Source organism: Saccostrea cucullata, unplaced genomic scaffold (assembly GCF_032062105.1).
Source record: "Saccostrea cucullata isolate Sc308-1 unplaced genomic scaffold, CSIRO_AGI_Scuc_v1 ctg207, whole genome shotgun sequence".
In the NCBI taxonomy this organism is placed as follows: domain Eukaryota; kingdom Metazoa; phylum Mollusca; class Bivalvia; order Ostreida; family Ostreidae; genus Saccostrea; species Saccostrea cuccullata.
In genome coordinates, this window is record NW_026931392.1 from 255001 (window position 1) to 281120 (window position 26120).

Genomic DNA, 26120 nt, shown 5'->3' on the forward strand with positions numbered 1-26120 from the left:
CCGGCGGCAACAAAGTTCAAAAAATCTATTTTTAGCATATTGATCACAGTCAAGGTCACAAGGTCATTGACCATGGTGTCATTCGAAAGAACTTAATCAATGGAGTATGCATACCAAATATGAAGTCTCTATCTCCTATGGTTCAAAAGTTATGGCAAAAAGTGTAAAGAGCTATTTTAAGCATATAGGTCACAGTCAGGATCACAAGATCATTGACCTTGCCGTCGTTCGAAAGGACTTTATCGATATCGTATGCATACCAAATATGAAGTTCCTATCTCCTATGGTTAGAAAGTTATGGCAAAAAGTGTAAAAAGCTATTTTTAGCATATAGGTCACAGTCAAGGTTGCAAGATCATTGACCTTGATGTTGTTTGAAAGGATTCTATTAGTGGAGTATGCATACCAAATATGAAGTCCCTATCTCCTATGGTTAAAAAGTTATGACAAACAGTGGAAAAAGCTATTTTTAGCATATAGGTCACAGTCAAGGTCACAAGGTCATTGACCTTGATGTCATTTGAAAGGACTTTATTACTGGAGTATGCATACCAAATATGAAGTCTCTATCTCTTATTGTTCAAAAGTTATGGCCAAGGTTAAAGTTGACAACAGACAGACAGACAAACAGATAAACAGACAAACAGACAGGACAAAAACAATATACGCCCGAGATCTATCGATCCGGGCGCATAAAAAAACCATGCCATTCTCACAGGTAAATACTAATACATAAGTTTAATATTCAGTAGATATGACCGTGATGACCAAGGTTAAATTTATTGAGACAGATGGACAGTATGACATACAAATATACATATTTCTATATGAATTGGGTAAAATTGGCCCAGTGGTTCTAGAGAAGTTAAAAATGTAAAAAGTTTTCAGACAAACAGATGGACGACACGTCACGACAGACGTTACATGTTAAGGAAACCAGAAAAGCTCAAATGAGTGTTTTGAAAGGGTTAGAATATGGTTGCAGTATTTGAAAAGCTGTTTTTTTCATGCAGAGATATACATGCCCAACATATTCATGTTTTATATTTTCTTTAGTAATTTGTTTGTTTGTTGTGAATACATCTCTCTTGGGAATTTTTCCCTCATATGGAGACACCACCAAATAATAATGAAGACAAGATGTGTTTGTGAAACACTGATGTCCCTGTATGGAAGCCTATGGCGAAGGTTGAAGTTTCTCAAATATATGTCAAACTCAAAGTTCAAGGTCAAAGGATTCAAATTGTTAGTATCAGAAGAAAGTCTTGTCACAAGGAATGCACATGTGAAATAAAGATATCCCTAGTAATTCCTGTTCAAAAGTTAATTGCCAAGGTTAATTTTTTTAAGTGGTTCAAACTCTAGGGTCAAGGTCAAACATATTTATAATTGTTGACAGTTCACAATGAATACACATGTTAAGCATGAAAGCCCTAGCACCTATTGATCAAAATTTAGGCCAAGTTTAAAGTTTGGTATTTTTCTTGTAAAAATGTGTATCCTAGATCAAGGGATTTCACTGACAGGTAAAAATTAATGGTACCCAAATAAAAGGTCTTAATTGTCACAAGAAATAAACCTATAAAATGTAGAAGCCATTTGTGTAGCCCATCCCACTTAAAACTTATGGGCAAGGTTATAATTTCTGCAGACAAATAGACAGACATAATCACCATGATAATATAAACACAAGAAACAAAATATGTATAATTAGTCAAATGGAAAAAAATATACTATTTAATTGGAATCACAAAATAGATTGTTATTTCAGGGACAGGGAGTGGGTAGGGAGATTGGAATCCCCCCATCCCCCCCCCCCCACTGGAATTTGCTTTGTTATTTAAACAAGACTATATACAGAAGCAAATAAAAAATGACTTTGGACATCCTCCCCCTAACTGAGAAAACATTGACCACACTATCATTGTTTTTATTTTGTTTATTTAATTTCAGTTTTTTTTTCTCCTGCTTGTCAGGAAATTCTGGGCTGGAAATTTTTTGACTGAGATGTGAACCCCTCTCCCTACTCCCGAAAAAAAATTCTGGATCCGCACCAGTATTGGCAGTAACTGAATGTCACATCGACAATGGCAGATAACTTCACAATATGAAATTCGTCTAGTGTGCCATGCGATGATCTTTGACCCTTTTTGAACTTTAACCTAATCGTTTGGGTTTATTTTACTCCCCACTATACTTAACCTTGTACTTACCGACTGCCATACATGTTTGTCTCGTCAACTTCATGAAATATAAATCCAGTTATAACACAAAATGAATTAATCCAATGCACACCAGACTGCAGCCATTTGTGCTAATTCCATTCGACAAACCTTCGTCGATTCCGTCACCTTATCAGATGAAGTGGGAATCGGCCGAGGTGTGCCAAATGGTGTTTAATCTAAAAATATGATAATGGGTGACGCAACGTGATGTGATGTAGAAATTTACATGTTAACATGTATAGTACAAGAACAAATTTTAAATTAATTCATAACAAACGATGTTTTAACAAAACTTTTCCATCTAGCCTATTCCAAACAGTATGTGCTGTGTGATTGTGGTGTCGACGGGGGGATTAATAAATTTAAAAAGGTCCTATTATGAGCAAAACATTTATCAAAATCTAATTTACATCATTAATAGAATTCAAACTGGTATATAATGAATTAAGCATGTAAAATAAATATAAGAGGTTCTGAGTTATAGGTCACAGGGCCGGTATGAGAATTTCATACTCAGTTTGATGAATACATGTAAATCATTGGTGTCGGAAGCAAATTCAAAGTGGGGGGGCTAGGTGTAAAAAAAAATTTTTATACCTTCTAAAAAAAACCTGACAAGCAAAAAAAAAAAAAAAAAAAAGAAAACGAAAACATCAATTTCCCAAACACGAAAATCCTATTTCGGGGGGTGGGGGGGGGGTTGAATTCGAACTTCAGTACCATAATTTTGTTTTCTATACACTACCTTTTTCCCATTTTTTACCTACATGTATACTGCCATGTGTCTGTGGAAAGTGGGGGGGGGGGGGCTAAACCTATGAAGCAATGTTCAATATCTATACTAAGTATATGTTTGGAAAAAAAGCACCGGCCCTAGCCCCCCCCCTCCCCCGGTTCCGACGCCTATGTAAATTATAGAAATATTTTGACTTTTTCCTTGGAAAGCCGGCCAATATGTAGGAGCGTGTTTTAGAGGCAAACACCTTAGTGCGGGTATTACTGTCTCATGACAGCATCTAGTTCATTTTAAAAATGATGATTAAGTTTAATATTTGTATAATGAAATAAATGGACAGTATTCAAGCTCAAAAGTCCATTAAACAACATAAATTTAGATCAGAAAAAACACGGATCTCCAAAAAAAAAAAAAAAAAATCACAGGTGGTATCAGGTGCCATGGAGGAGTGAGCATACCCCACTGGCCGGTCTCATCCGCCGTGTGATCCTTGTCAGTCATGATCGGGAAATAGAGGGAAAAACGCCATCGACAATTCAGTGTGCTGGAAACATAGAACCATAAAACAATACAAAACGGGAGCAGAGCAAACATGGACCTCCATCCTCAGAGGTGGGATGAGGTGCCATGGAGGAGTGAGCATCCCCTTCCTACCGGTCATACCCGCCGTATGCTCCTTGTCATGATCTGGAAATTACGGAAAAATCCGTCGTCAATTCAGTGTATAAATAATGGATAAACAATTAGTAAGAAAAACGTCAGTCAGCATTTGATTCAATGATAAATTGTACTTGCTGACAATTTCATTGTATCGACCATAGAACTTACAAAAATGATGACTTTAAACGAGACTGCTGGTATTCTTGTTTCATCAACTTGTTTGTCAATAATTGCCCTCGTTTTAGAAATTGTTCATCGAATCAACTGAGATTTATAAACTCCATATGCAGGTGATGAAGGTATATTGTTGCTGAATGTTGCATAATTAAGGGAAGTTGACAATAGAATAGTTAAAGTCATCACGTTTATCACAGAGCTTGGTTGTTAGATTACCGCTAACGTCTTTTTCAAGTAAAATATCAAAATATGAAACATGTGTCAGACTCTGTGGTATCTTTTATCTCAAGCTCACCAGGATATATCGTATCAACATAAGAATGGAAATTACAATTAATTGACAATACGTAGTCTAAATGTCGAGTTGAAGGCAATAGCAAATATTCTCTTCTTTTCACACATACAAAAGCCCAACAATCAGTGTGAAAAACGTCAATAAGAAAATGACAAATTTTTAAGGTTTTTTGGTTGTTTTATCTATAAATGTATCAAGATTTATTTTCAATTGCTTTACTTGCCACCTTTAAAGTATAGCAAGTCTAGGACATGTATTTCTTTAAGAACAGTTATTTAGATGCTGTTAATGGTATTTCCTACAAAGGTGTGCAGTATTACCACGCATCATAAAATCGCACAGAGATCTTTAAATTAGTAGTTCTATCACCGGTAAATTATAAGAAATTCAAGCTCAAAACCCGTTGCCTATGTCTTTAATATGAATAAATATATATTTAATACATGATAATATAATAAACATGTATATGGATTTCTCAAACGAAAAGACTGGAATCTTAGAACCAATTCTTTGTCATACATTTTTTTTTTCAAATTCAATTATATGGATGAAGAATTATTGTTATGGTCTTTTACGCGTAGATTTACCCAATTGCAAGTTAACTGAAATAGTCTCAACCGAAAAATCAAGACCCTTTATATTTCGATTCTTAATCCGTCGACACTCTTACATGTAGCAGTTTGATATCATTTACAATTGATTTACTTTAAATCAAAAAAAAAAAACTGACAGAAGTCCATGTGCCCGATGTTGGTACCATCCTAAGAAAACCTCACTCAAGCAAAGATACCCCATTCAAAAGAATCCTAACAAAATAAGCTACCCCATTCAAATGTATCCGTACAAGATAAGATACCCAATTTCAGGTCACTGATCTACAGGATACCCACTATATACATACACATGTATAAATCATTTCAATCTAGTTACCTAGTTAAGACGAGATTTATCTGGCTTAGTAAAAAAAAATTATCAATTCCTAAAAGGTCATGGTATAAAGACATTTTGTTGTTAGGTTACTTCAAAATCGTCTTGTGTGTTCTTTGGTTTTCTGGTACATGTAATAATATTTATTTTTTAAAATGTTTCAAAGATCGAAGTATGTTATTTTAGAAGATAAAAGAATGATTCAAAGATCCCAGTAACTTTTCTTCATTTATTTGTAAAATGGAAAGCAACATTCATCGGAAACAAAAATATGATATCGAATTATTTTCCCTAGTCAGTATTAAATAAGGAAAAAAATTCACAGAGTATTTCTGAAAGAGTTTACATTTTGAAAAAATATTATTTTTCTGATGTTACATAGCACAACGTTTATCAAAATTGTAAATCGATATACAGAATATTTGAATCTTGGATATTATGAACCTCATGTATTCTCTGTGTAAATTACGTTTTATTTGAGAAAGGATATAATTGACGAGACTTAAATTTTTGAAAGATTTGCTTTCTTTTTCAAAGAAAAACAACATGCTTTAGGTCATATAATCTATGTGATATGGAGATAACGATCAGAATTTAGGCTCAAAAGTAAAAAGAAAGAACACAAATCGAGAGCAAAACAATCACGGGCCTCTAAAACATCAGAGTGGGATCAAGTGTCATATAGGAGTTATCATTCCCTACCGACCGGTCACATCCAAAGTGTGCTCCTTGTGAGGCAAACGGCCGTAAAAATCCGTAAAAAATTCAGTTTCTAAATAATGGTCTAACAATAAGAATAAAAATCCAGTCAGTTTTCCACTTAATGATAGACTGTACTCACTGACAATGTCATTGTATAAACCATAATTCTAACTTGCTAAATGATTACTTTAAAAAAAAGCCTGCTAATACTCTGGATTCATCAACTTCTTTGTCAATAGCTTGCCTTTTCATATTCAAAATCATATGAAGAACGTGCTCTTGTGTATTAAGACTATAAACCCCATATGCAAGTAATACAAATGTAATGGTATATTGCCTACATAAGTAAGGGACTTAATAATAGAAATTCAAGTCATATTTCCATTAACATCCTATTCTAGTAATTTAATATCGAAATATGAAACAGATGTGTAAGACCCTTTGGTATCTTTTTTCTCGTTTCCCTGGCGTTTATCGAGTCGAATTATGAATTGAAGTAAATACATGTATCATTCTTTGATAAAACGTTGTTGATTTATTAATGTAATTGTCAAGTTGGAGGCCACATCAAGTGTTTTCGTCCCATGCATTAAAAACTTAATTAATTCTGTTTTAAATGAAAAATATGTTTGGTCCATTTGATACCCTAGGATATTCCCACGGATTGCTGAATATCCGATCTTAAGAACTCCAAAGGTATTGTCGGTCAGATACTCGAGTAACTTTTTCATGTCAGCTTCAGAGTATCTGTGCGTACAATCATAATGATGTTTTTAACAAAACAGTTTTGCAAATGACAAGGTAAGTTAACTTTTGAGTCCCATTTTTATTGAAAAATCAGGTATCTATGATATCAAAAAGCCTGGAATTTAATTTTTCGTGAGGAAATAGTTGTCTCAAGTGTTGAAAAGTCTCATGATTTGATGTCATTGATGTTGATAAATCATGTGATTTCAATCTTTCTAAATTTTTCCTCTGAGTTTAGAAGTATTCACTTCTGCTTTTAGCCATTTCTCGAATAATGTTTTTGTACAGTCCTCGTAAAATGTCTCTATCATTGCTTATAGTATTTTAATGAGGAGTAAGGAAAGAGGCTTAGTAGAACATTTCCTGGAATTCCCTATTCCCTTCTTGTATCTTTAAAACGATTTTTTGTGAAGTATCTGAATCCCATAAAGGTATTGTAATTCAAATTCATTACGAGTGATGTGATTATAAACACTTTTTAAAACTGACATATGATTTTGAAGAATTTCTTACTTTGAAAGGAAGCTTTGGGTATAAATTTGACATCATCTGCAGATTTAATTCAAACAGTACGATATTTAACTCTAGACACGACAAAGTCCAGACTTTTTACTGCTATTTGTTATTGTTATGTCTAAAATATTTTTTATCACTTGGTGGGATTTCTTAACAGTATCCCAGGGTCTTATGTTGAATTCACATACATCTCCACTTAATTCTAAAGGTATACACTCTTAAAATTCAGAATACGATGGGAGATTTTCAATCCCACCAACTATCCCCTATTCTGCCATAGGAGAAAAAATGTCAAATGGGATATTTTCTCCCATTAGGATTTTTTCCCACGGATATTGACAATCTAACAATTTCTCCCATACATTGTGAAACATGAATATATCCCAAATCTCTAATTACATGTATAATATATAGAATATATTCCAACTTTAACAATGTATTGGAGAGAATAATTCATTGTCAATTTCCGTGGGATTTATCCCATTTGAACAAATATGTGGGAGAAGAAATCCCATAGGAGAAAATATCCCATCTGACATTTTTCCTCCCATGGGAGAAAGGTAGGATAATTGGTGGGACTGAAAATCCCACCATTCTCCCATGGGATTCTGAGTTTTAGGACTTCCTATCTTTAGAAGTGGAGATGTTTGTGAATTCAACACGAGAACCTGGAATACTGCTAAGAAATCCCACCAAGTGATATAAAAATATTTTTGATATCATGATTAGAAATAGTAGTAAAAAGTCTGGACTATGTCGTGTCCAGAGTTAAATGTCATACTGTTTTCAGTTCCTCTAGAATACAAGTAAAATAATGACCCTTACAACCAAAGACAATTGTTACTTACTTTGCCAGCTGGGACCAGTACATACTGATCGTGTAATTTATCTAATTCTCGTTTCACTTCTGTCTTGCGGAATACAGAAGGTTAAATGGATTTATCTTATATTTCTACTCAATCGCTAGAAATTTCAACATCCATCTGATACTTTTAATTCATTCTGACAAAGTGTCAAGGTTTTCTTTGTCATATTTGACCCATCGCCTGGCATTATCTTCCACAGATGTCATAATATTTATAAAATTATATAAATAATAATTATTACATGTATTATTATGGGTTCCCTAAATTTTGGTCGTTGTTCGTATAGTTTGTTATTTTGTTAAATATCATCTTAATCCTAATTCCTATATGGAAGAAAAAGCCATTTTTGGCAAAAGTTTTGCCTATTGCTGTATCCTATTTAGAGTAGTAAACGCCCCTAATCAAGGAGGGACAACCACCCTAAACCAGAAACAAATGGAGCAGACCTTGAACGAGAGGTTGGCCATTATCGAGACTTTATAATAAGGGTATGACTAACGAGGCAAGAAACTTCTCAGTCACGTTTACTACGAATATCAGTTGATAGCGCTGCATTGTACAAGATTAAATTGAGTATCAGTCAAACTCACTGAGGGGGATACAGACTCCAAGATACTCCATAAGGTAAGGGCTATTTACTTTATCATTAAAAGTAAAGAAAAGTGTGTTGTTGCATGTTAATCTATGTTTTCTTTACCTTATCTTCAAGTTGTCTAACCGTATAAGTTTTAGATTACTCTAAAGGATTGTTTCATGCTTAACATAAAGTATTATATTATTAACAGGTTAATATTTAAAAAAATGTGAAAACAAGAAACTTATGCATTCTGAATTTTTTCCGTTGTTTGTGATATTTGAAGATTTTTTGTAAATTTAATGTTTGATGTTGGTCCAAGTTTGGGGATATTATTTCGTTCACTTTGTTTTTAAAAACGAAGTGTTTCATTTACTATATCGCATCCTTTAAGTTTTGAGCTATTTATCTGACCTAGACAAAATGTACGTATATCTGACCTATTTATACTTATATTTACTGCACTTGTGATACTGAATCCTAATAAGGTGTCAATTATACGTTTTACAAATAAGACCTCGTTACATCTTTAAAAGCAATGGATATGTTGAATTTTGTTTATCTTTATAGATTAACAATACAATTTATGAAGCTATGTTTAAGTAAGTCTCCGCACTCAGAAATAAAGAGGTAAAGCCACGAACCATCATATTTGGCCCTGTGTTTTTCACAAAAATCGAGTTTCTATTCATGGCTGGTATTATACGTTAATTATTAGAGGACAACATACTTCTTTTCCTTACGTAACTGATTTTATTAAATAATGCGCTGTTAGGCACGTGCGATGGTTTGAAGATGCGACGGTTTCATAAAAACGTTAAAAAATGCCAATTTTTCGACAGATTTTCCCAAAATTTAGTGTGGCCACAGTCAAGAACAACTTTCATACTTACCATGTGTATAGATATTGCTGATACGAATCTACACGCTTGATATAATCGTTGTTCATACGTGTGGCCAATATGAAATATGCCTTTACATTTAAATTTTGATGTCGCAAAGATTCACCAGTTTTGTTAAACATCGGTAATATTTGGTTTATATAACAATAGTTGTATAAAAATTACGCACAATATATTAAAAAAATAGTAGTTTGTTTGAAACGAAATTTGTGGAGAGGCATGATCTTCGATTTATATTATCTGAATTCAAAACTCAAAAAACATATAAGTTACATTTCTCTTCGTCAGTCTTTGAACATGACGTTAAAAGTAATACAAATACGTCAATTGTGACGTCATAAAGACTGCAATTATTTTAGATGGTAATTGATTTTTTTTCAAGATGAATCACTTAAACTTTACTCGATATCATTAAATTACATGTATTAACAGAGGTCTTTTTCTATTATCTCCAATTCCACCCCCTTTCAATCGTCTGTTTTCGTTTTAAAGCTGTACACTATCTTCGTTGTAATTAACAAATTGAAAAAATGGAACCCCCCCTCCCTTTTCTGGATCCATATCACTGTGAAAACATGGAATATCATAATCACGTCTGCCCTTCGTTATACAAGCAAAATAATATTGTGCTAGCTTGCTGCTAAAATATTAATAACTAGAGCCGAGCTCGTTGCAAAGCAACGAATAGGTCTTCCGTTGGAGCGTTGGAGAAGACGTAACCTTGAGTCTAGGTCAAAAGCCACATTCTAAAGTTCTACAAGTGAAAATTTAAACCTTTTAAGAGAAGCAACTTGCAATGTTTAGCTAGGAAAAAGACTGTAAAGGAATATATGTGACCTTGAACTTTCCAAGTGACCTTGAACTCTCCAAATGACCTTGATCTAAGCAATGACTAGCTCTCGTTATAAAAATATTATCCGTCTGGAAAATTTCAAACATTTTATTTAGATATTCTTTCTGTCCATGCATCCAACCAAAAACATCTTATCCTTTAGGACTTTGAACTCGAGTCAAGGTCACGTCCCACCCTGCATTATATCAGCAATGTTTCACTAGTAGAAAAATGGTAGCGAATTTACAGTTTCACTGTCACTAATCTTGACTCGTCCAAATGACTGGATATGTTCAGCCATGAGTTTTTTTTTTCTGACTATAATCGAGGCAAAATGATTCATTGGGTTCAACACAATGTCGAGACTATATAGCTCTACTTGTTTGTACTTATAACAAAGGAAGAGAAAACTAGCCATTGCCATCAGACCAAAACTGTAGAAGGAGTAGCGTTTTAAAGGAATTTCACATAAATTTCTATTTTTTGTAATCATGACAACACCGTTCATCGAAATCAAAAACGATGCACTTAATTATGTATCACATTGAAGTCTACTTGTGTGTCCAGTTATATTGAAATCAAACTAAAACTGTAGGAGGAATAGCATTTTTAAGGAATTATATACAGAAATTTCTATTTTTAGTAACCATGGCAACACCGTTCATCGAAATCAAAAACGGATGCACGATATTTTGTATCTTAGTGAAGGCTACTTATGTGCCAAGCAATATTGAATTCAGACAAAAACTGTTGAAGAAGTCGCATTTTAAAGCATTCAAAAACCGATGCACTATACTATGTATCTTAGAGATGTGTACTTGTGTGCCAAGTTATATTGAAATCAGACCAAAACGGTAGGAAGAGTAGTATTTTGAAAAATTGTTTACAGACAGACAGACAGCTAGACAGACGAACGGACGGCAGACACTTTACTATCGCATCCCACAGACAGGTGGGACAGATATTTATATATCGAAAATAACCAAATTAAATAAAGACATCATTTTTAAACCATTAAATCGTAGCAAAAAAGAAAATATCAATGGATGCGACACTTTTCAGACGAGGGAAGAGATACGAACCTCTCATAAATACGGTACACATGTATCAGATCATTGCACGTCGGCAATCTAAAATGAAACATATTTTTTTTTTCTTTGTATAACTTAACCCCCCCCCCCCCCAATTTCTTAGAAAATGTTTGTACAATCAAGAAAATCGGCTACTTTTTATAAAGACTACGACGTTTCTTTCATTTTCAAGAACCGTATAATAGCGAGCGCAGCGAGCTCAACAGAATAACGTGCAAGAAAAGAAGTTCGGAATTGTACACACGTCAAGCAAATTTTGTTGTGCAACATTCCAAGAGCTCCTTTACTACCCAATGTCCTTTGCGCGAATAAATAAACAAATAATAACACAAGTAACAGCTTTTTAAAAAGCTTGGCTGACTAATGTCATCAATATATCTATAGAATCTATGAGCATGATAAACTATAAACGTTTACATTGGGGGGGGGATTAAATTATTTCACTGGAGTATATTATGGAGATGTTGCACAAAACATAAACCATATATACTGTTTGTATCTCACATAAAAAATGAAATCATGATCATGTCCCGCTGTAGATTCGAACCCGGGACGTAAAGATGAACACCTCTGTCTGCAAGTCTTAATGGTTTTAGAGGATGACGTAAATAAGGAAAAAACATTTGATTAATGCTTGAAAGCATGGCTACATATAAAGGTGGCAGCTGAAAATATGATAACTACAAGAAATTGGGGATCTAACAATTATGACTGACGGGTAGAATATGATTGATAGTTTCTTGGATATGCCAAAGTATCAAAGATTGTTGGAAACGTGTGAAAAATAATTAAAGCTTTAAATGACCCAACAAACTTGACGGCGATATATGAATGCCATGGTGTGGATTCAGGAAGTTTTTCCCAGAGATGAGGGGTCAACATCAAATGTTTTATTACTTTAAATGATGTAACTTCTAACTCACTTCACAATGTAACCGAATTGTTTGGGTTTTTTTTTTCCAAAGCTCGACCAGGATTCTGACAAAAAAGAACAGACTTTACATAATTCATGCAGTTTTCATTTTCATTCAATAGAATAGTCCAGAAAAAGGGTGCAAAAACCTACACGTGACATTTTGGCGCGAAATAATAGTGTCACCCCTTACCTAGAAGACAAATGGACTAATCCAGTAGTATAGAAACGCAGAAAAAAAGTCAAACGGACATATATCCGTATAAGAACTCGCATGAAATTAATACCCAGGTATATGCTAGCAAAAGGCTAGAGAAAATAAATGCTTCAATGTATTGTATTAGCAATATGTTTATTTTTCTGCTAACAGAATAGATAACTGTTGTTGCTGAAATGCATGTAACAAATCCGATGATAATCAGCATGCACAAAATTTTGCTGGCTAACTGTGACCTCTTCGAACCCAGGAAATATTGATCCTTAGCGTGACGTCAGGCAATAAAAGGCTTTCAGTTTGTAGAAATATTTCAAAAACTTTTTCGCAATAAATATACAGTTATTACTAGCTTACTCTAAAGTCTTCTATCGTACATATGTACTAGCGTACTCTGTTTAGTAGGACCGTTTTTTCAGTGGGTGGCTCAGTACAACTCTCCTGTCTGTTTTTTTTTTCTGCAGCTATACTGTGTATGAAGTTTGATTATTTTTAAAAATATCTTGGTTAGTTTGTTTGAAACTGAGCTTTGAACTTAGCTAAAGGCAAAGTGTGACGAAAGGAGATTAGGCAGGATGGAAGACGTCCGACATGACAAACATTATATCACAAGCCATATTCATGGCGGGGCATAGAATGATTATTGGTTTACATAAAAAAATGGTTGTGACTTTCTTTCGGAATTCAACACCAGCCTTAATCTACATGTATATACGCATGTACAAAAACAAATCAACCAACTAACATTCTCGGCTCAGAAGGAAGACATTGTATATTCATTTTAAACATGTTAAAGGGGGGGGGGGGTACTTATAGTGATGAGAGGAAATTTAACCACGTGTCGGTCCATGAAACATGAAAGATTATTTTTAGAATGTTTGTATACAACAGCGTGGCTTTCTTTGAACTAAATTAGAATTTATTGAAATATTTAAAAATAATTCTTTCAGGGACGCCGTGATATATTTGGTAGTCTGTGTAATAGCTGTTCGGATATAGCACTGGCCTTTAGATCGCTTAGAAAAAAAATTGAGGTGTTGGAAAAAAAAATACACACAATCTAAGCGATCTAAAGGCCTGTGGGATATAGTGTCTTTTGAAGGTACAACACCTTTCTTTTAATATTACCAAAGGATTTGCTGATCCTTTTTTTCCGTATAGTCGAAATGCATGGGAGAACGAAAAAACCCGTATGTGGATTAATCAAATACAAATTGATGCGTTGTGTTTTTAATCTAAATAGACACGTTTTTTCTTCTCGTTTTCCTTTTTTGTAAAATACCGTTTTCTTTGTTTAAAAACTTGTTCCTACGCCTTACCAATGTGAGAAGAGAAAACAAGACGCCCTCAAACAATTTATTTCTAATGATGAAAACACCGAATGACGATGAGGATAATTAAGGTGAAATTATTTACTGAGACCCTAGTATCTACATTTCATGTCACCAACATTAACAATGACTGACCGGGAGGACGTTTGGTAAAGAATTAAAATTGATATTTTATCGTCGAGATACTGGTTAATGATAAATAGCATTAACGAATTTTCAATTTTTAAAAAATCGTATTCGAAAACTCTGGATGTATATATTTTGGCCGTTATTTTAGGCAAAAGTGCATTCATGTATATTTATACTTACATCGACTGAACATGTACAAGCATGTCAAATCGTGCAATGTTGAGATATTCTGTTTATTCAACGAAAAAATATATTATTTTTGTACAATAACATTTTAAAGTTTAGTAGCAAATAACTGCATACTCAAAAGTGCTTAATTTAACGTTGGATGTTTTCCCGTGAATTAGAAACGTCACCTCCACTTACAACTACCATGCATGCGTACATGTAAGTTTAATATTCATAAAACAATATCCACCTCGATAAAAACAGGGGGGGGGATTGCAAACCAAGCTAGTGTTTAATCGGCTATCAAAATACAATAAACTTACAATGAATAAATGTACAAGCGATTACGATTGATTTAAACAAGCTGAAATAGAGTGAAATGAAATGATATGAAAGAAACGACATATTTCAAACCCAATTTTCCATTTGTAACTATCGGAGTACACAATGGATTTTCATATATGCCCACTGTTCTCTGCAACCACGTGCTTGTAAACGAGGACCGGGCAACACAACTTTAGACACAAAGCGACAAAGCTGGATATAACCTGTTTGCTATACCGGTATTACAAATACGTGAATAATAGTATATTATAAATTACTTTTTATGTTCAATGTTTATTTAATCTTTAAAAAAATGATACCCCGGTAAATGGAGAAACAAAAGAGTGATCATGGTAAATTTTAAAATAAAACGTACATATACAATATTACCTATCAATATCCATCACTAATTATAATTATTTGCTGAAGCACAACACAGAACACAGAATAGAGTTATTTTTTTTTATTTTGCGAGAACAGGCCAAAGAAAGCGAACACAGTTCAAAATGATTTTATGCACCAGTGTTTGGAATTACGATTAAATATGAAAGATGGGTAAAATAATCTTATTGAATCGCGATGTAATTAAAAACACAGTTTTCTATTAATTGTTAGGCCTTTCTACACAATGGTCTAATAAACACTTGCTTTGTTTATGTCCTGTGTTTATGTCCACAGGTGCCTGGTACACTCGTGACCTAGATCGACAGCGTGGTATTCGCGGCTTTGATTACATAACTGTAAAACATCTCGCTGAACAATGGGATCGTAAAATGTACACAACTAATGATCGTGAATTATTCAATGTATAAAGTTTAAGATTAATTATATAGTTTGTTACAACGATAAACGTAGAAAGGTAGATTTTATATCTTCCGCTTTTAAAGACGTGTTCACTATAAAACTAATCAAATTTTATAAAGAAAAATAGAAAAAGTAGTTGTAATACATGATTTAATAGTTAATCATAAAACACGTTTAAAACCTTATTTTGAAGAAAATCAACATAAAATACCGTAGGGTATATTATTTACAGCAAGTTATACACATGATGAGGTCAGATTTACTTGCCGAATAAAAACGCTACATGTTTACCTGACCTGCTTTCGACTGCATGTTATGCAATAACCCCGGTATATTCGAACAAATAAACATTCACATCAGATCAAAAAGGTGTTAAAGAACAATTTTGCTCGTAAGATCTAGATCGAAATATTTACCGTTTTTGAGTTATAAAGCAAAAACTTTCAAGCTCCAGAGATCCCTAATTTTAGGGGCCAGTCCCTTTTCTATAGTATTAAATGAAAGCCCTTGCAATTATGCACAACTTTTGTTCAACATGTCTTAACAAAATATTTTTAGTTTTCAAGATAAAAAGGAAAACATGTGTAAATTTTCGCTCTTTTAAGCGTTCTAATTTTTGACCCCTGTATAGCGCCATTTTGAATAGTGAAATCGAAAAACAAAAACCGATGTGCACAACTTCAATCCTTCTGTTATCTAAAACCAGTAAAATTTCTGCTCCAGCTCTAGTGGTCTCTGAGCCTTTGTCTGGAAATGAAAGCCTATAATTTTTCGTTTAAAGGGAAATAACTCAAAACCGGAAGTGACTTTTTGAAATTATCGACAGCATTCTGATAGAGTTTATTACCGTCTATAATGTCTGAAAATTTGAACAAAATCCATTGAAAAATGAGCGAGATATGAGGCCTCAAAGTTGGCGTCTAGGAAGAAAAAAAAAAAAAGAATAATAAGAATAATCTTAATCTTCAGAATCAGTAGAAGGTCTTCCGTTGGAAACGGAAGACCTTAATAAAAAAGAAATAACGGAATTGAAGTATTTAGATATTAATTGTCTGCAATTCCACGAAACAAAACCTTGAACTTGGATGATTATATGTCAATTTCAAGTTCCTTATAATATTACGAGAGGTAGAGTCAGCACTTTTACATATTATAGCCGCAATTTACATACGTACATCAGCCGTCGATCTATTTTACTTTTAAACAAAATCTTCTGAAATAATTTTATGCAGGTGTAGAAAAGTAAATTTTCATACTGCTTCAAAAGCAAAAATCCTATTTATGATGCTGTGCGTAGCTTCGCACTGAGGACATCGATGTATGTACATATGAATACTGTATATTGATATTTTCATCAATATATATTTCAAACAATTATAATTCCATTTGGTACAAATATAAAATACAGAAATATGTCAGTGTATTGGTGTGTCTTTGAATTCAGTATTTATAAAATATTTTCGCAACGCCCCCTTCGCAGTGTGCTTTAAATACCCGGTATTTACCTGTAGGTGTTCCAAATATTTCATAAGTAATCTATGCTACAGGTAGTCAGTTAGTTGGAGGTAGATGCAAGGGCAAATCTAAAGAAATTATACCTACATACACAATCGAAAAAAAAATCATTTTTTACGAGTGAAAAAACTGACGAAGTGAAATAAATCTATTCAATAGTGTTTGGGGGGAGGGGGGCGTTTTAATTCAGAAATACAAACATAAATCAACAGGGTAGGGTAATTTACTTTCTTTATTCTATAATTGTAAAAATATCCCCGGCTGATCAGCAACATTGATTTTGTAATGGTCGAAAGCGTTCCATATCACAACAGCGGGGGTGATCTTTAATCTTTTTTATTGTTAAAAAATATAATATAGATCTTAAACATATCATATAACTGGCCTTGATCTACACTTGAACGGACTTACATATTCCAGTTTTTGATCAAAAGGGGTATCAAACATTATATAAAATGACAGCAGTTATTTAATACATGGGGTGTCCCAGCTTATCAGAATTATCTCGTGCATGTAATTTCGTTGCCTTCATAGATTATAATTTTAAAATATGCTAGCTTGGTATTTAGGATGTGTTATTTTAACATTTTTTTCTCTCTATCCCCGAGATGATAGCGATTTGATAGGAATTCGTTGAATTGGTAAATTATAAAAGTTATCTCCTTTGTCTGTGTACCCGGTATTCATCCATGCGCGGATCTAAATGAAGAGACTGGGATTTACGGAGTTTCAAATACCTATACTAAACTAAGTAAAAGTAACCTTGGATCCCTCCTAGATGATACTGAAACCCTGAAATCTGTGCTAAGTTTGTATAAAAAGTCATGGTTTTATTTGTATGGGAAACACAATCATCATCGCATCCACGACCACAATGCCCATACTCTCCCATTCTGGAGGAAAGAGCTGTATGCCGACTCCAGACCGTGTCTTGAGAAGATGGGGGAAACAATCCGAAACATGGGAAAGGAGTTTATGTGGGTTTATTTTGTTTATTTGGGGGGTTTGCTGTTGATTTGTTTTGTTTGTTTGCTTTTTTTTTGCATGAGAAGAGATTTCTGGCTTGTATATTTTTTTGACTGGAAAAAAATTCTGGATCCGCGCCTGTTCATCTGTTGGCGTTTAAAGAGGTTTAAATAAAGTGGTTATAGATTTGGTAATTAATTTACAGTTTATCCAAACAAGTGCCGTGAAATGTCTTTGACTATGAATCTCGAATGAATTTCCAGTATGCATAGCAATGTACACTACCCTAGAGCTTCTACCGAAGGGATAACACTTGACGATAAAAAACGTAAGGTATGTCGGCAAAATTATATCCTTCCATATGTACAGCAAGTCCGAGGGCTACTTTTAAACAAAATGTCCATACATTTACGCATGATAGGCAACAAAAACATGTATCTCTATATACACATGGTAATGATAATTACGCACGACCCTTGTGTTTTGAATAATCACACAAGTTGCAACGGCTATTAAAACAGCCTTCTGTTGCCTTTTATTAATTTCCCCCCCCCCCCCCCCAAAAAAAAAAAAATTTAAAAAAAATTGAACACTTAATATTCACTTTTTCGTGACTTTACGGGTTAATCAATACTGTGGATACAGGTAATATTTACACCGTGAATAATTTTCCCCTATTTTCTCTTAATGTATCATTTTAAAAAGTTGTTTTTGATTTAACAGGACAATATAACAGTATTTGACACTTTTTTAATCAAAGCAAAAACTAGCTGGCTACATGCCATTGTATTTATGTCATGATTCAAAACTTCTTAACGGTCCTATGATAAAATTTGCCAAATTCTTAAGTAGGGTTTATTTTAGCGGATCCCCCTTCCAATAATGTAGATATAATTACCTTCATTTAAATAACGTTAACGTCATATCGTTACAATATACATGTGTATATATAACGTCAAAAGTCATGACGTTATACATGTACATTTTACTTGAAACAATACCATTTTCAAACGACTATAAAAAGAAAACTGGAAAAGATATCACTAAAAAATAAATTATGTTATAACCCACAAAGTCTAACCTATCACAGAATAAAATTTTATTCATTTTGGTGACAGGGCATATTTTTGCACTTCGTGGCTGTAGCTCTTTAAATGTCTTAACATTAAATAATTTAAAAATCATAGAAATTATCTACTTACAAATATTTAACCTATATATTGCTGTTGGGCTTTCATAATTTTGTGTTTAAGGTGGATTCACCCGAGAGATGATATACATGTACATGTATGATAGTTGGACAAACGCTGTTAGATGAATACTTTAATAAGACGTTTAAAACCCTTATAACGAAAATTGCTAAATTGAAAATATGCATTGTTTTATAAAAATACAGTATCTGACATATTCTAGATCTTTACGATAGCGTCAACAAAGTTAACAAATATATAAATTAATTAATAAACAAACAAACAAATCAATGACAATCGAATGTTGTTTCGGGGTACCTTTCTTATATGTGCCAGTCTCAAACTGAAACTTAAGAATGTATGGAAAATCAATATATTTTGGGGGTTGAAAAAAAAAATACTTAAATAACTAAAAATGCTTTTGTATTCAGGTAATAATTTCATATCTTTACTAGTACGTAATAATACTTCTCCAATTAAAGGACATGGCTTCTTTTAAGTGTCGTCGAAAGATATGAAATTATGAATGATTCATTTGTTTGTAATATTGGCCCCTGTTGACCCTTACTGACCTCTCCTGACCTAAGACAGTCATTATGAGCTCATTGTCCGACAGTGTATCTCTGTTTGATAGGGGTTAAGTATGATGATTTCAGTAACAGATAACATATTCAGGGATATCCCATGCAACCGAACTCTTAGTTTGGGGAAAACAATTTTTTGGGGCAAGTTTACAATTAGGACTCTTCAAATTTTAGATATATTTCCCCCAAATAGATTACTGAAGTGAATATTTTTCAGGCAAAGGAAGTTAAGAGGCGAAAAAGATTAAAAGTAAAATAGATGTGTCTTGGTATGGTTTTTATCCGAAAGTTCGGGGATTGAAAACACACGATTCCTTAATAATCATTTTTAATCCGAGGATTCGGCGGATCCTAATTATACATGTAGAACATCTTATTTAAAGTTACACATGTACTAAAAAAATGACACTATACTGCAGCTCTTCTAATGGGCAATCAGGTCAGCTCATAAGGTCCTCCGTACCATCTGACATTCAGCAAACTGACTTTTTATGTTGTCTAATAATACTTCACAAGATACAAAGTCTATAGTTATTTTTTTGTGACATATACAATACACTACCAAAAATAATGTCAAAAATAGTGTCGATTTTGGTGTAACTGACATCGTTTTGATTATAATATGATATGGAGAAAACATTTACAATGTTCCCATTACTTCATTTAACAATAGGTAATTGCGCATCCATAAAAAAAATAGCCGTACTATAAAGCTAAATATGTTATTTAATGTCCCAATTTCTTCTGTTATCTCGGTTTATACTGCTTTCGTGGTATTTATGTTGAAAGGTTCAGGGACAATTTAACAGGTCAGGTCAACAGATTGCGTACTTAATCTCCCAGATACTTGAGTTTGTCTATATCTAGGTGTGACACCCCATACCTGTCTACATCAAGATGCTGCATATCACTCCGCGAGGGAGAACGTCAAAGAACCTTATTTCTAAAATCACCTGTAGTTTGTATTCACCGTTCAAAATTTTCAGTTTCCTTGCAATGCTGGAAATTTAGTTTCCGGATTATTTCTGTCTAATATGGCGCAATATCAACTTAATATTATTAAATAATCTTATTCTACTATGATAGATCTCATGAAGATATGTACGAGTATTTTAATTTCTATCCGATTGGATAATTTGTGACTGTGCAATGTTATTTACAATATTTCGTATCAAGCAACTTATGTTTTATATAACCAGTGACTCAAGTTCACATAAATTTCAGTTCATGGTATGAATTAATGAATTTAATTTATCATCAGCTTTGTCTTTTAAGGTCACTTCAAGGTCAACTGTTTAATGCATAGTACATGTATTAAATCACACGACATACCTAAAAGAATAAAAAACAAAACATGCCTTCTTTTCGATAAAATAACAGTCTTTTAATAATTACTTTTTAGAAATGGAAAAAAATAAATTCCTTAAAAAAACTTTTTTGCCTGAATTTCCTTTGCTGATCCATAATTTTTGCAAAGCTAATAAGTATTTCCTTGGTTTAAGTGAGATATAAAATGATGTTAGTTGACCTGATGAAATAAGATGGTTGACTCCTCCAAATTGGCTGACGGTGGATAGGCAACTTGAAATGCAAAATATGCATGCCTTTGATTAATTCAAATCTAGTATTTAAATCAATTTTGTTAAAGATCAATGCCCGGTTTTACCTTTTATTATTCTTAGAGATTTATTTTCCAAAAAAAAATATATGCATTATGAAATGAAATTTATAATATTTTATCACCTTTTTAACCATTATATACCTGTGACTCGTATATAAAGTAGAGCAAGAAAAGTACTTGGAACCATAAAACCATAAAAGATAATCTGAAACAAAAATAATGTAAATATCTGAGATGAATTGAGCTATAAATAAATCATTATGAGTGTGTTTTCAAGGCTGAGAACTTCAGTCAACGTTAGTATTATCTCTCAAAGTGTCACATCTATGATGAGAAATATTGACAATTACCATTGTGATCTCCTTCTAAATCGTGGCATTCGATGTGACACTATTGATTTAGATGGTCAATGCTTTCTACCTTTCCACTTGTTTACCCAAAATAAAGAATAAACAAATAGATATAGGTCCTTCGGCCTCTTCTGGACTCTCACAATCTTCTACATGATAGCATGAACAAACATAGGTGTGCAGGCAATTTCTAGTCTCAGTTTCAGCGTAAAATTAATTATGTTTTGGTACATATCTGAACTTTAAAATAAAATATTTAAAGGAAGATTTGGTTTGTGAAATATTTTAAGTATTCCTAAGTTGCTGAAGAAGCATTTTTGGCTGCCAAGTGACATAAAAAAAAACTGAAAATAGTCATATATTTATAATAAATTAGAGCCTCCTGCTTAAGAAACTTAATTGTAAAATAAAAAAATAAAAAACGAAAGTTTTTTTTCACAAGGGAAAAAATCAACCATTTATAACATGAAGGCGTATATATATTGTCCTTGAAAGAAATATAAATCTTTACAACAAACTATTACTTGTCAATGTTGAATTATTTATCATTGGGTAACATCAAAAAGATTACACTTACATCATTCGTCTTTAAATCTCATACTCTTAAATATTGCACTAACATTACATATGACAAACTTAGATAAATAAATAATCGGCTAGGCTTGGACTTCTATATGGTCCAGCCGATTTCAAAGGGGATTATTTTTTCAGTAAGGCCATCGACATTTAAATAGCCCTCGGAACTTAGCATACTGTTAATTTATGCAGCATTTATTTTAACAGATTCAGTTCAGATCAGGATCAAAGGAGAGCAACCATATCTATAGTAAAAAATAATTTACAAAGATCCATCATGAAAGGAACATAGCAGCTATAAGCCGAGGTTAAGAGTTTTGTGACGGTTCTTTCTAGCCTTTTTGTTATGGCGAATAAGGAGAAGAAAAGACATGCATCATCCGAATCTACCGATTCCAGTGAGGTAGACCCCGGGGACTACATCCCCACCCCTCCGGATGGGGGTTGGGGATGGGTGGTAGTGTTCTGTTCGTTTATGTGCAATATCATTGTGGACGGACTAGGTTACTCCTTTGGAGTTCTTCTTCCCATGTGGGTTAATGTTTTCAAAGAAACCAGAGGGAAGGTATCTTTGGTGGGATCCCTACTGGTTGGAATGTATTTATGTGCAGGTAAGGGTTAGTTTTATCTAAAGTATCCTTGCAACATATTTCTCTTTATGAAATAAAAAAAAAAAGATTGATTCCTTTTATGTGTGCTACAGGTCCGATCGTGAGTGGGCTAACTAACAAATTTGGTTGCCGGGCCGTAACAATTGCAGGAAGTGTCTTTGCAGCAGTTGCCTTCTTGGCTGCCTCTTTTGCCGACAGTATAACAGTACTTCTCCTCACCTATGGGTTTTTAGGGGGTAAGCTTTCAGCACCTTGCAAAACACTTCAAACTTAACGATTATTTGCTTTGTTAAGACCAAGGCTAATGTAAATTGAAAGTTTTTTTTGTAAAAGATAAAATGTCTAGAAAAATAAGATCCTAATTTATTTTTTCTCGAGGTTTGGGATTTGGGATGATATACCTACCTGCCATCGTAATCGTGGGGTATTACTTTGAAAAGAAACGCGCCATTGCCACAGGTATAGCAGTTTGTGGATCTGGGGTTGGTACGTTCATTTTCGCTCCCGCTAACGCTATGATGCTTCAGGTATACGACTGGAGAAACTTAGTGATGATCCAAGCTGGAATCGTACTGAATGCATGTGTGTTTGGTATGCTGATGAGACCCCTTGAACCAACGAAGAAAATGAAACAATCACTTAGAAAAATACAGATTGAGAATGCAAGGAAAAAAGCTCTTGGACAACGGAAACGCAACGCACATTCTGATTCAAGCGTGCCTGCTGCAGATACGTTTACTAACCTAAAAGAAGTCAAAAATAGAAAAGAAAAGGAGGAAACTAAAACAAAAACTTCATTTAATGAAAATTCAAGTGGTATTCTAAGTGATTTAAAAGTCCGTGAAATTCATCCTAAAATTGAAAACGGGTACGCCAAGACGCAGGACGGCACCTACCGTTCTGCTCCTCGCTTACACTCCACTCACCACGTGGAGAAAAGCGACTATTCCCGTCCCATGTACCGTCAGGACATCTTCTACAGCGGTAGCATTTATAATATACCCCAATTCAAAACGTCTGGATCAGACGTCAGAGACTACATCACCAGTACAACAATTATACCCGATATTTCCTCCACATCCTGTTGGGACAATTGCACGTGCCTTCCATTATCCGTTGTGGACACTTTAAAAGACATGATGGACCTTTCACTTCTTAAAGACTTTTCCTTTGTTATGATATGTGTTGGAAACATTCTTGCAATGACTGGGTTTTATGTTCCTTTTACATACGTCGTTGACCATGCTCTAATCCTAGGTATTCCTCAAACTGATGCAGCATTTTTGCTGTCTATAATAGGTAATGGAAGATTACTTTCTCTAGAGATTGCTTTAATTTAAGATTAAATCAAAAGATTCTATTTCTTAAAACCATGAATTTATCTGTTTTTATTTAGGTATTACCAACACTGTAGGCAGAATCCTATCAGGACTCCTGGTGGACATTTTTAAATTGGACGCTCTAGTCATCAATAACGTGGCTCTTGTGCTGAGTGCCGTCCTACTCTTCGTGGAACCACTCTGTCACACATACGAGCTTCTGTGTGCATTCGCAGCAGTATATGGTTTATGTGTGGGTAAGTAAGGTTGGATTTGCAGAATTATATTGGCTAGGTGCGGAGAAGTTAGGTAGGATTTGCAGCACTATATTTGCTAGGTGCGGGGAAGTAAGGTAGGGTTTGCAGCAATATATGGACTAGGTGTGGGGAATTGAGGTAGGATTTACAGCATTATATAGACTAGGTGTGGGTACCAGAAAGCGAGATTGAATGTGGCATATATTATATTTTAATTTATACAATGGATGTGTGGGGTAGCAAAGGTGAAAGTTAAGGTAAGAGGATTAACTCAGTGTTGTTCGGCGATCTGATTTATGGATGCAAATATCTGAGTATAAAAGCAGGTCTGTGATTCTTTATGAATGAAACTTCAAATTTTAATGTGCTAAAACTTTAGATTTACGTTAGAAGATTTTTTTCTTTTAGCTGCCTATATTTCATTAACATCGATCATTATTTGTGACTTGCTTGGACTTAGAAAGCTGACCAATGCCTTTGGACTCCTGACCCTGGCGAGAGGAGTGGCCGGGGTATATGGCCCACCTGTAGCTGGTATGTATCAATTATATATAATGATTTCCTGCTTCTTTATTTATAATAATTACAATGTAACGTACGTCACAACAATATTTCAATGTTAAATTGACCATGATGAGTCGCACTTCTCTTTACCCCCATGTTTTGGAGGCACAATTTGGAAAGCACTTACTTACACCTTTGTGCAAATTTTACGTCTTTCCTTGAAATAGAAGAAAAAAATAGAACAAAGACAAACAATTTAAAATTCAGAGGAAAACATCTTCATACTAGTACTTAAAAAAATAAAGTTTAAGTTAGAGTTTAAAGCAGATCTATTTGAATATTTATGCCATTATTTAACAATTCCGATATCAGGAGCTGTATATAACGCCATGGGGTCTTACAACTATTCCTTCTGGCTCGGGGGACTCATGTTTGCTGCAGGGGCCGCTTGTCATCTAGTACTTCATCTTCCATGTGTCAAGAGAAGAGGAAAAGAGGACGTCTCTGGTGAGATCGTCATCACAGAGGAGAAAGAGGTGATGTTAGATAATCGTGACGAAAGTGTGTAACGGATGTGAAGAAACTGCCATAGAGCCTTAAATCGACATACATTTCCGGAATGATAGGTGTGAAATTCATTTATTAATTGCCTATTAAAGGGTACTGCGATTTCGAGTAAGAGATGGAAAAATCATTAATGAAAATGTGGATGATGCGCTGTATTTCTTATTCTTAAGTTGTACATATTTTGAAGGAGTTAATTGCCATTCTCTGTAACCACTTAAACTTCGTTGCCACGCATGGTCACCGATTTTGATGAAACTTCACCCATGCTTAGTACTTGACACCAGAAACAAATATCAAATAAAATTTCGTTGCTAAGTGTCTCGGTTGCTATGGCAACAGCCGGAAAAGTTTGAAAAATCGAGATTTTCAGCCACTTTAAATCCTGACTGTGGCCTAATAAAAACTAGAAAAAGCAAACAAACCATTCTAACAAAAACATGACACCTTGATGTCACTTATACTGTAAAGAAACTGTTTAGAATATATCTCTAAGCAAGTGGTAACTAGGGGTACATTTGGAATACATTTAAAATGCTGAAATATGCTGAAAAACACTCCATATTCACTAATGGTAGGTGTTACATGCTAAAACTCAATCATCGACTTAAGAAAAACAATAAAAATGTTTGATCTTAAGTATACAAGTATAAGCAATATTATTCTATAAATAAATTTTATGGTTGCCATGGTAACACAGTGTAACTATGCAAAACCAGTAACTAAGATTGGGTTAATGCTACTGTCTTGAGGAAAAACATGAAAATTCAAGACTGGCAAATATGCATCCTTAGGACCTTGCAACACCAAAACCATAAGAAAAATTGGGTAAAATTGCTACTTTGCAGTGTTACCATGGAAACAAAGTACCAGTGCTTAAAAGTGAATTATTTTTCACTGCATTAAGAATTAAACTGCCATATAATCAAG

The 26120-nt window shown here is 33.9% G+C and overlaps 1 protein-coding gene across 1 annotated transcript; it reads left to right on the top strand.

Moving 5' to 3' along the window:
* Nucleotides 1-8331: 8331 nt before the first annotated feature.
* LOC134232494 (monocarboxylate transporter 14-like) lies at nt 8332-25378 on the top strand. The gene is made up of 7 exons (XM_062714466.1): nt 8332-8475; nt 22143-22546; nt 22639-22782; nt 22925-23845; nt 23943-24122; nt 24531-24656; nt 24999-25378. The coding sequence occupies exons 2-7, from the start codon at nt 22282-22284 to the stop codon at nt 25193-25195; spliced, it is 1833 nt and encodes a 610-aa protein (XP_062570450.1). The 5' UTR covers nt 8332-8475; nt 22143-22281; the 3' UTR covers nt 25196-25378.
* The last annotated feature ends 742 nt before the right edge of the window (nt 25379-26120 follow it).

Coding starts and splice junctions, on each gene's coding strand:
- LOC134232494 (XM_062714466.1), top strand. CDS start 22,282: ATGGCGAATAAGGAGAAGAAAAGACATGCATCATCCGAATCTACCGAT. Junction 23,846..23,942: donor ATTTTTGCTGTCTATAATAG/GTAATGGAAGAT, acceptor GTTTTTATTTAG/GTATTACCAACACTGTAGGC. Junction 24,123..24,530: donor AGTATATGGTTTATGTGTGG/GTAAGTAAGGTT, acceptor TTTTTCTTTTAG/CTGCCTATATTTCATTAACA.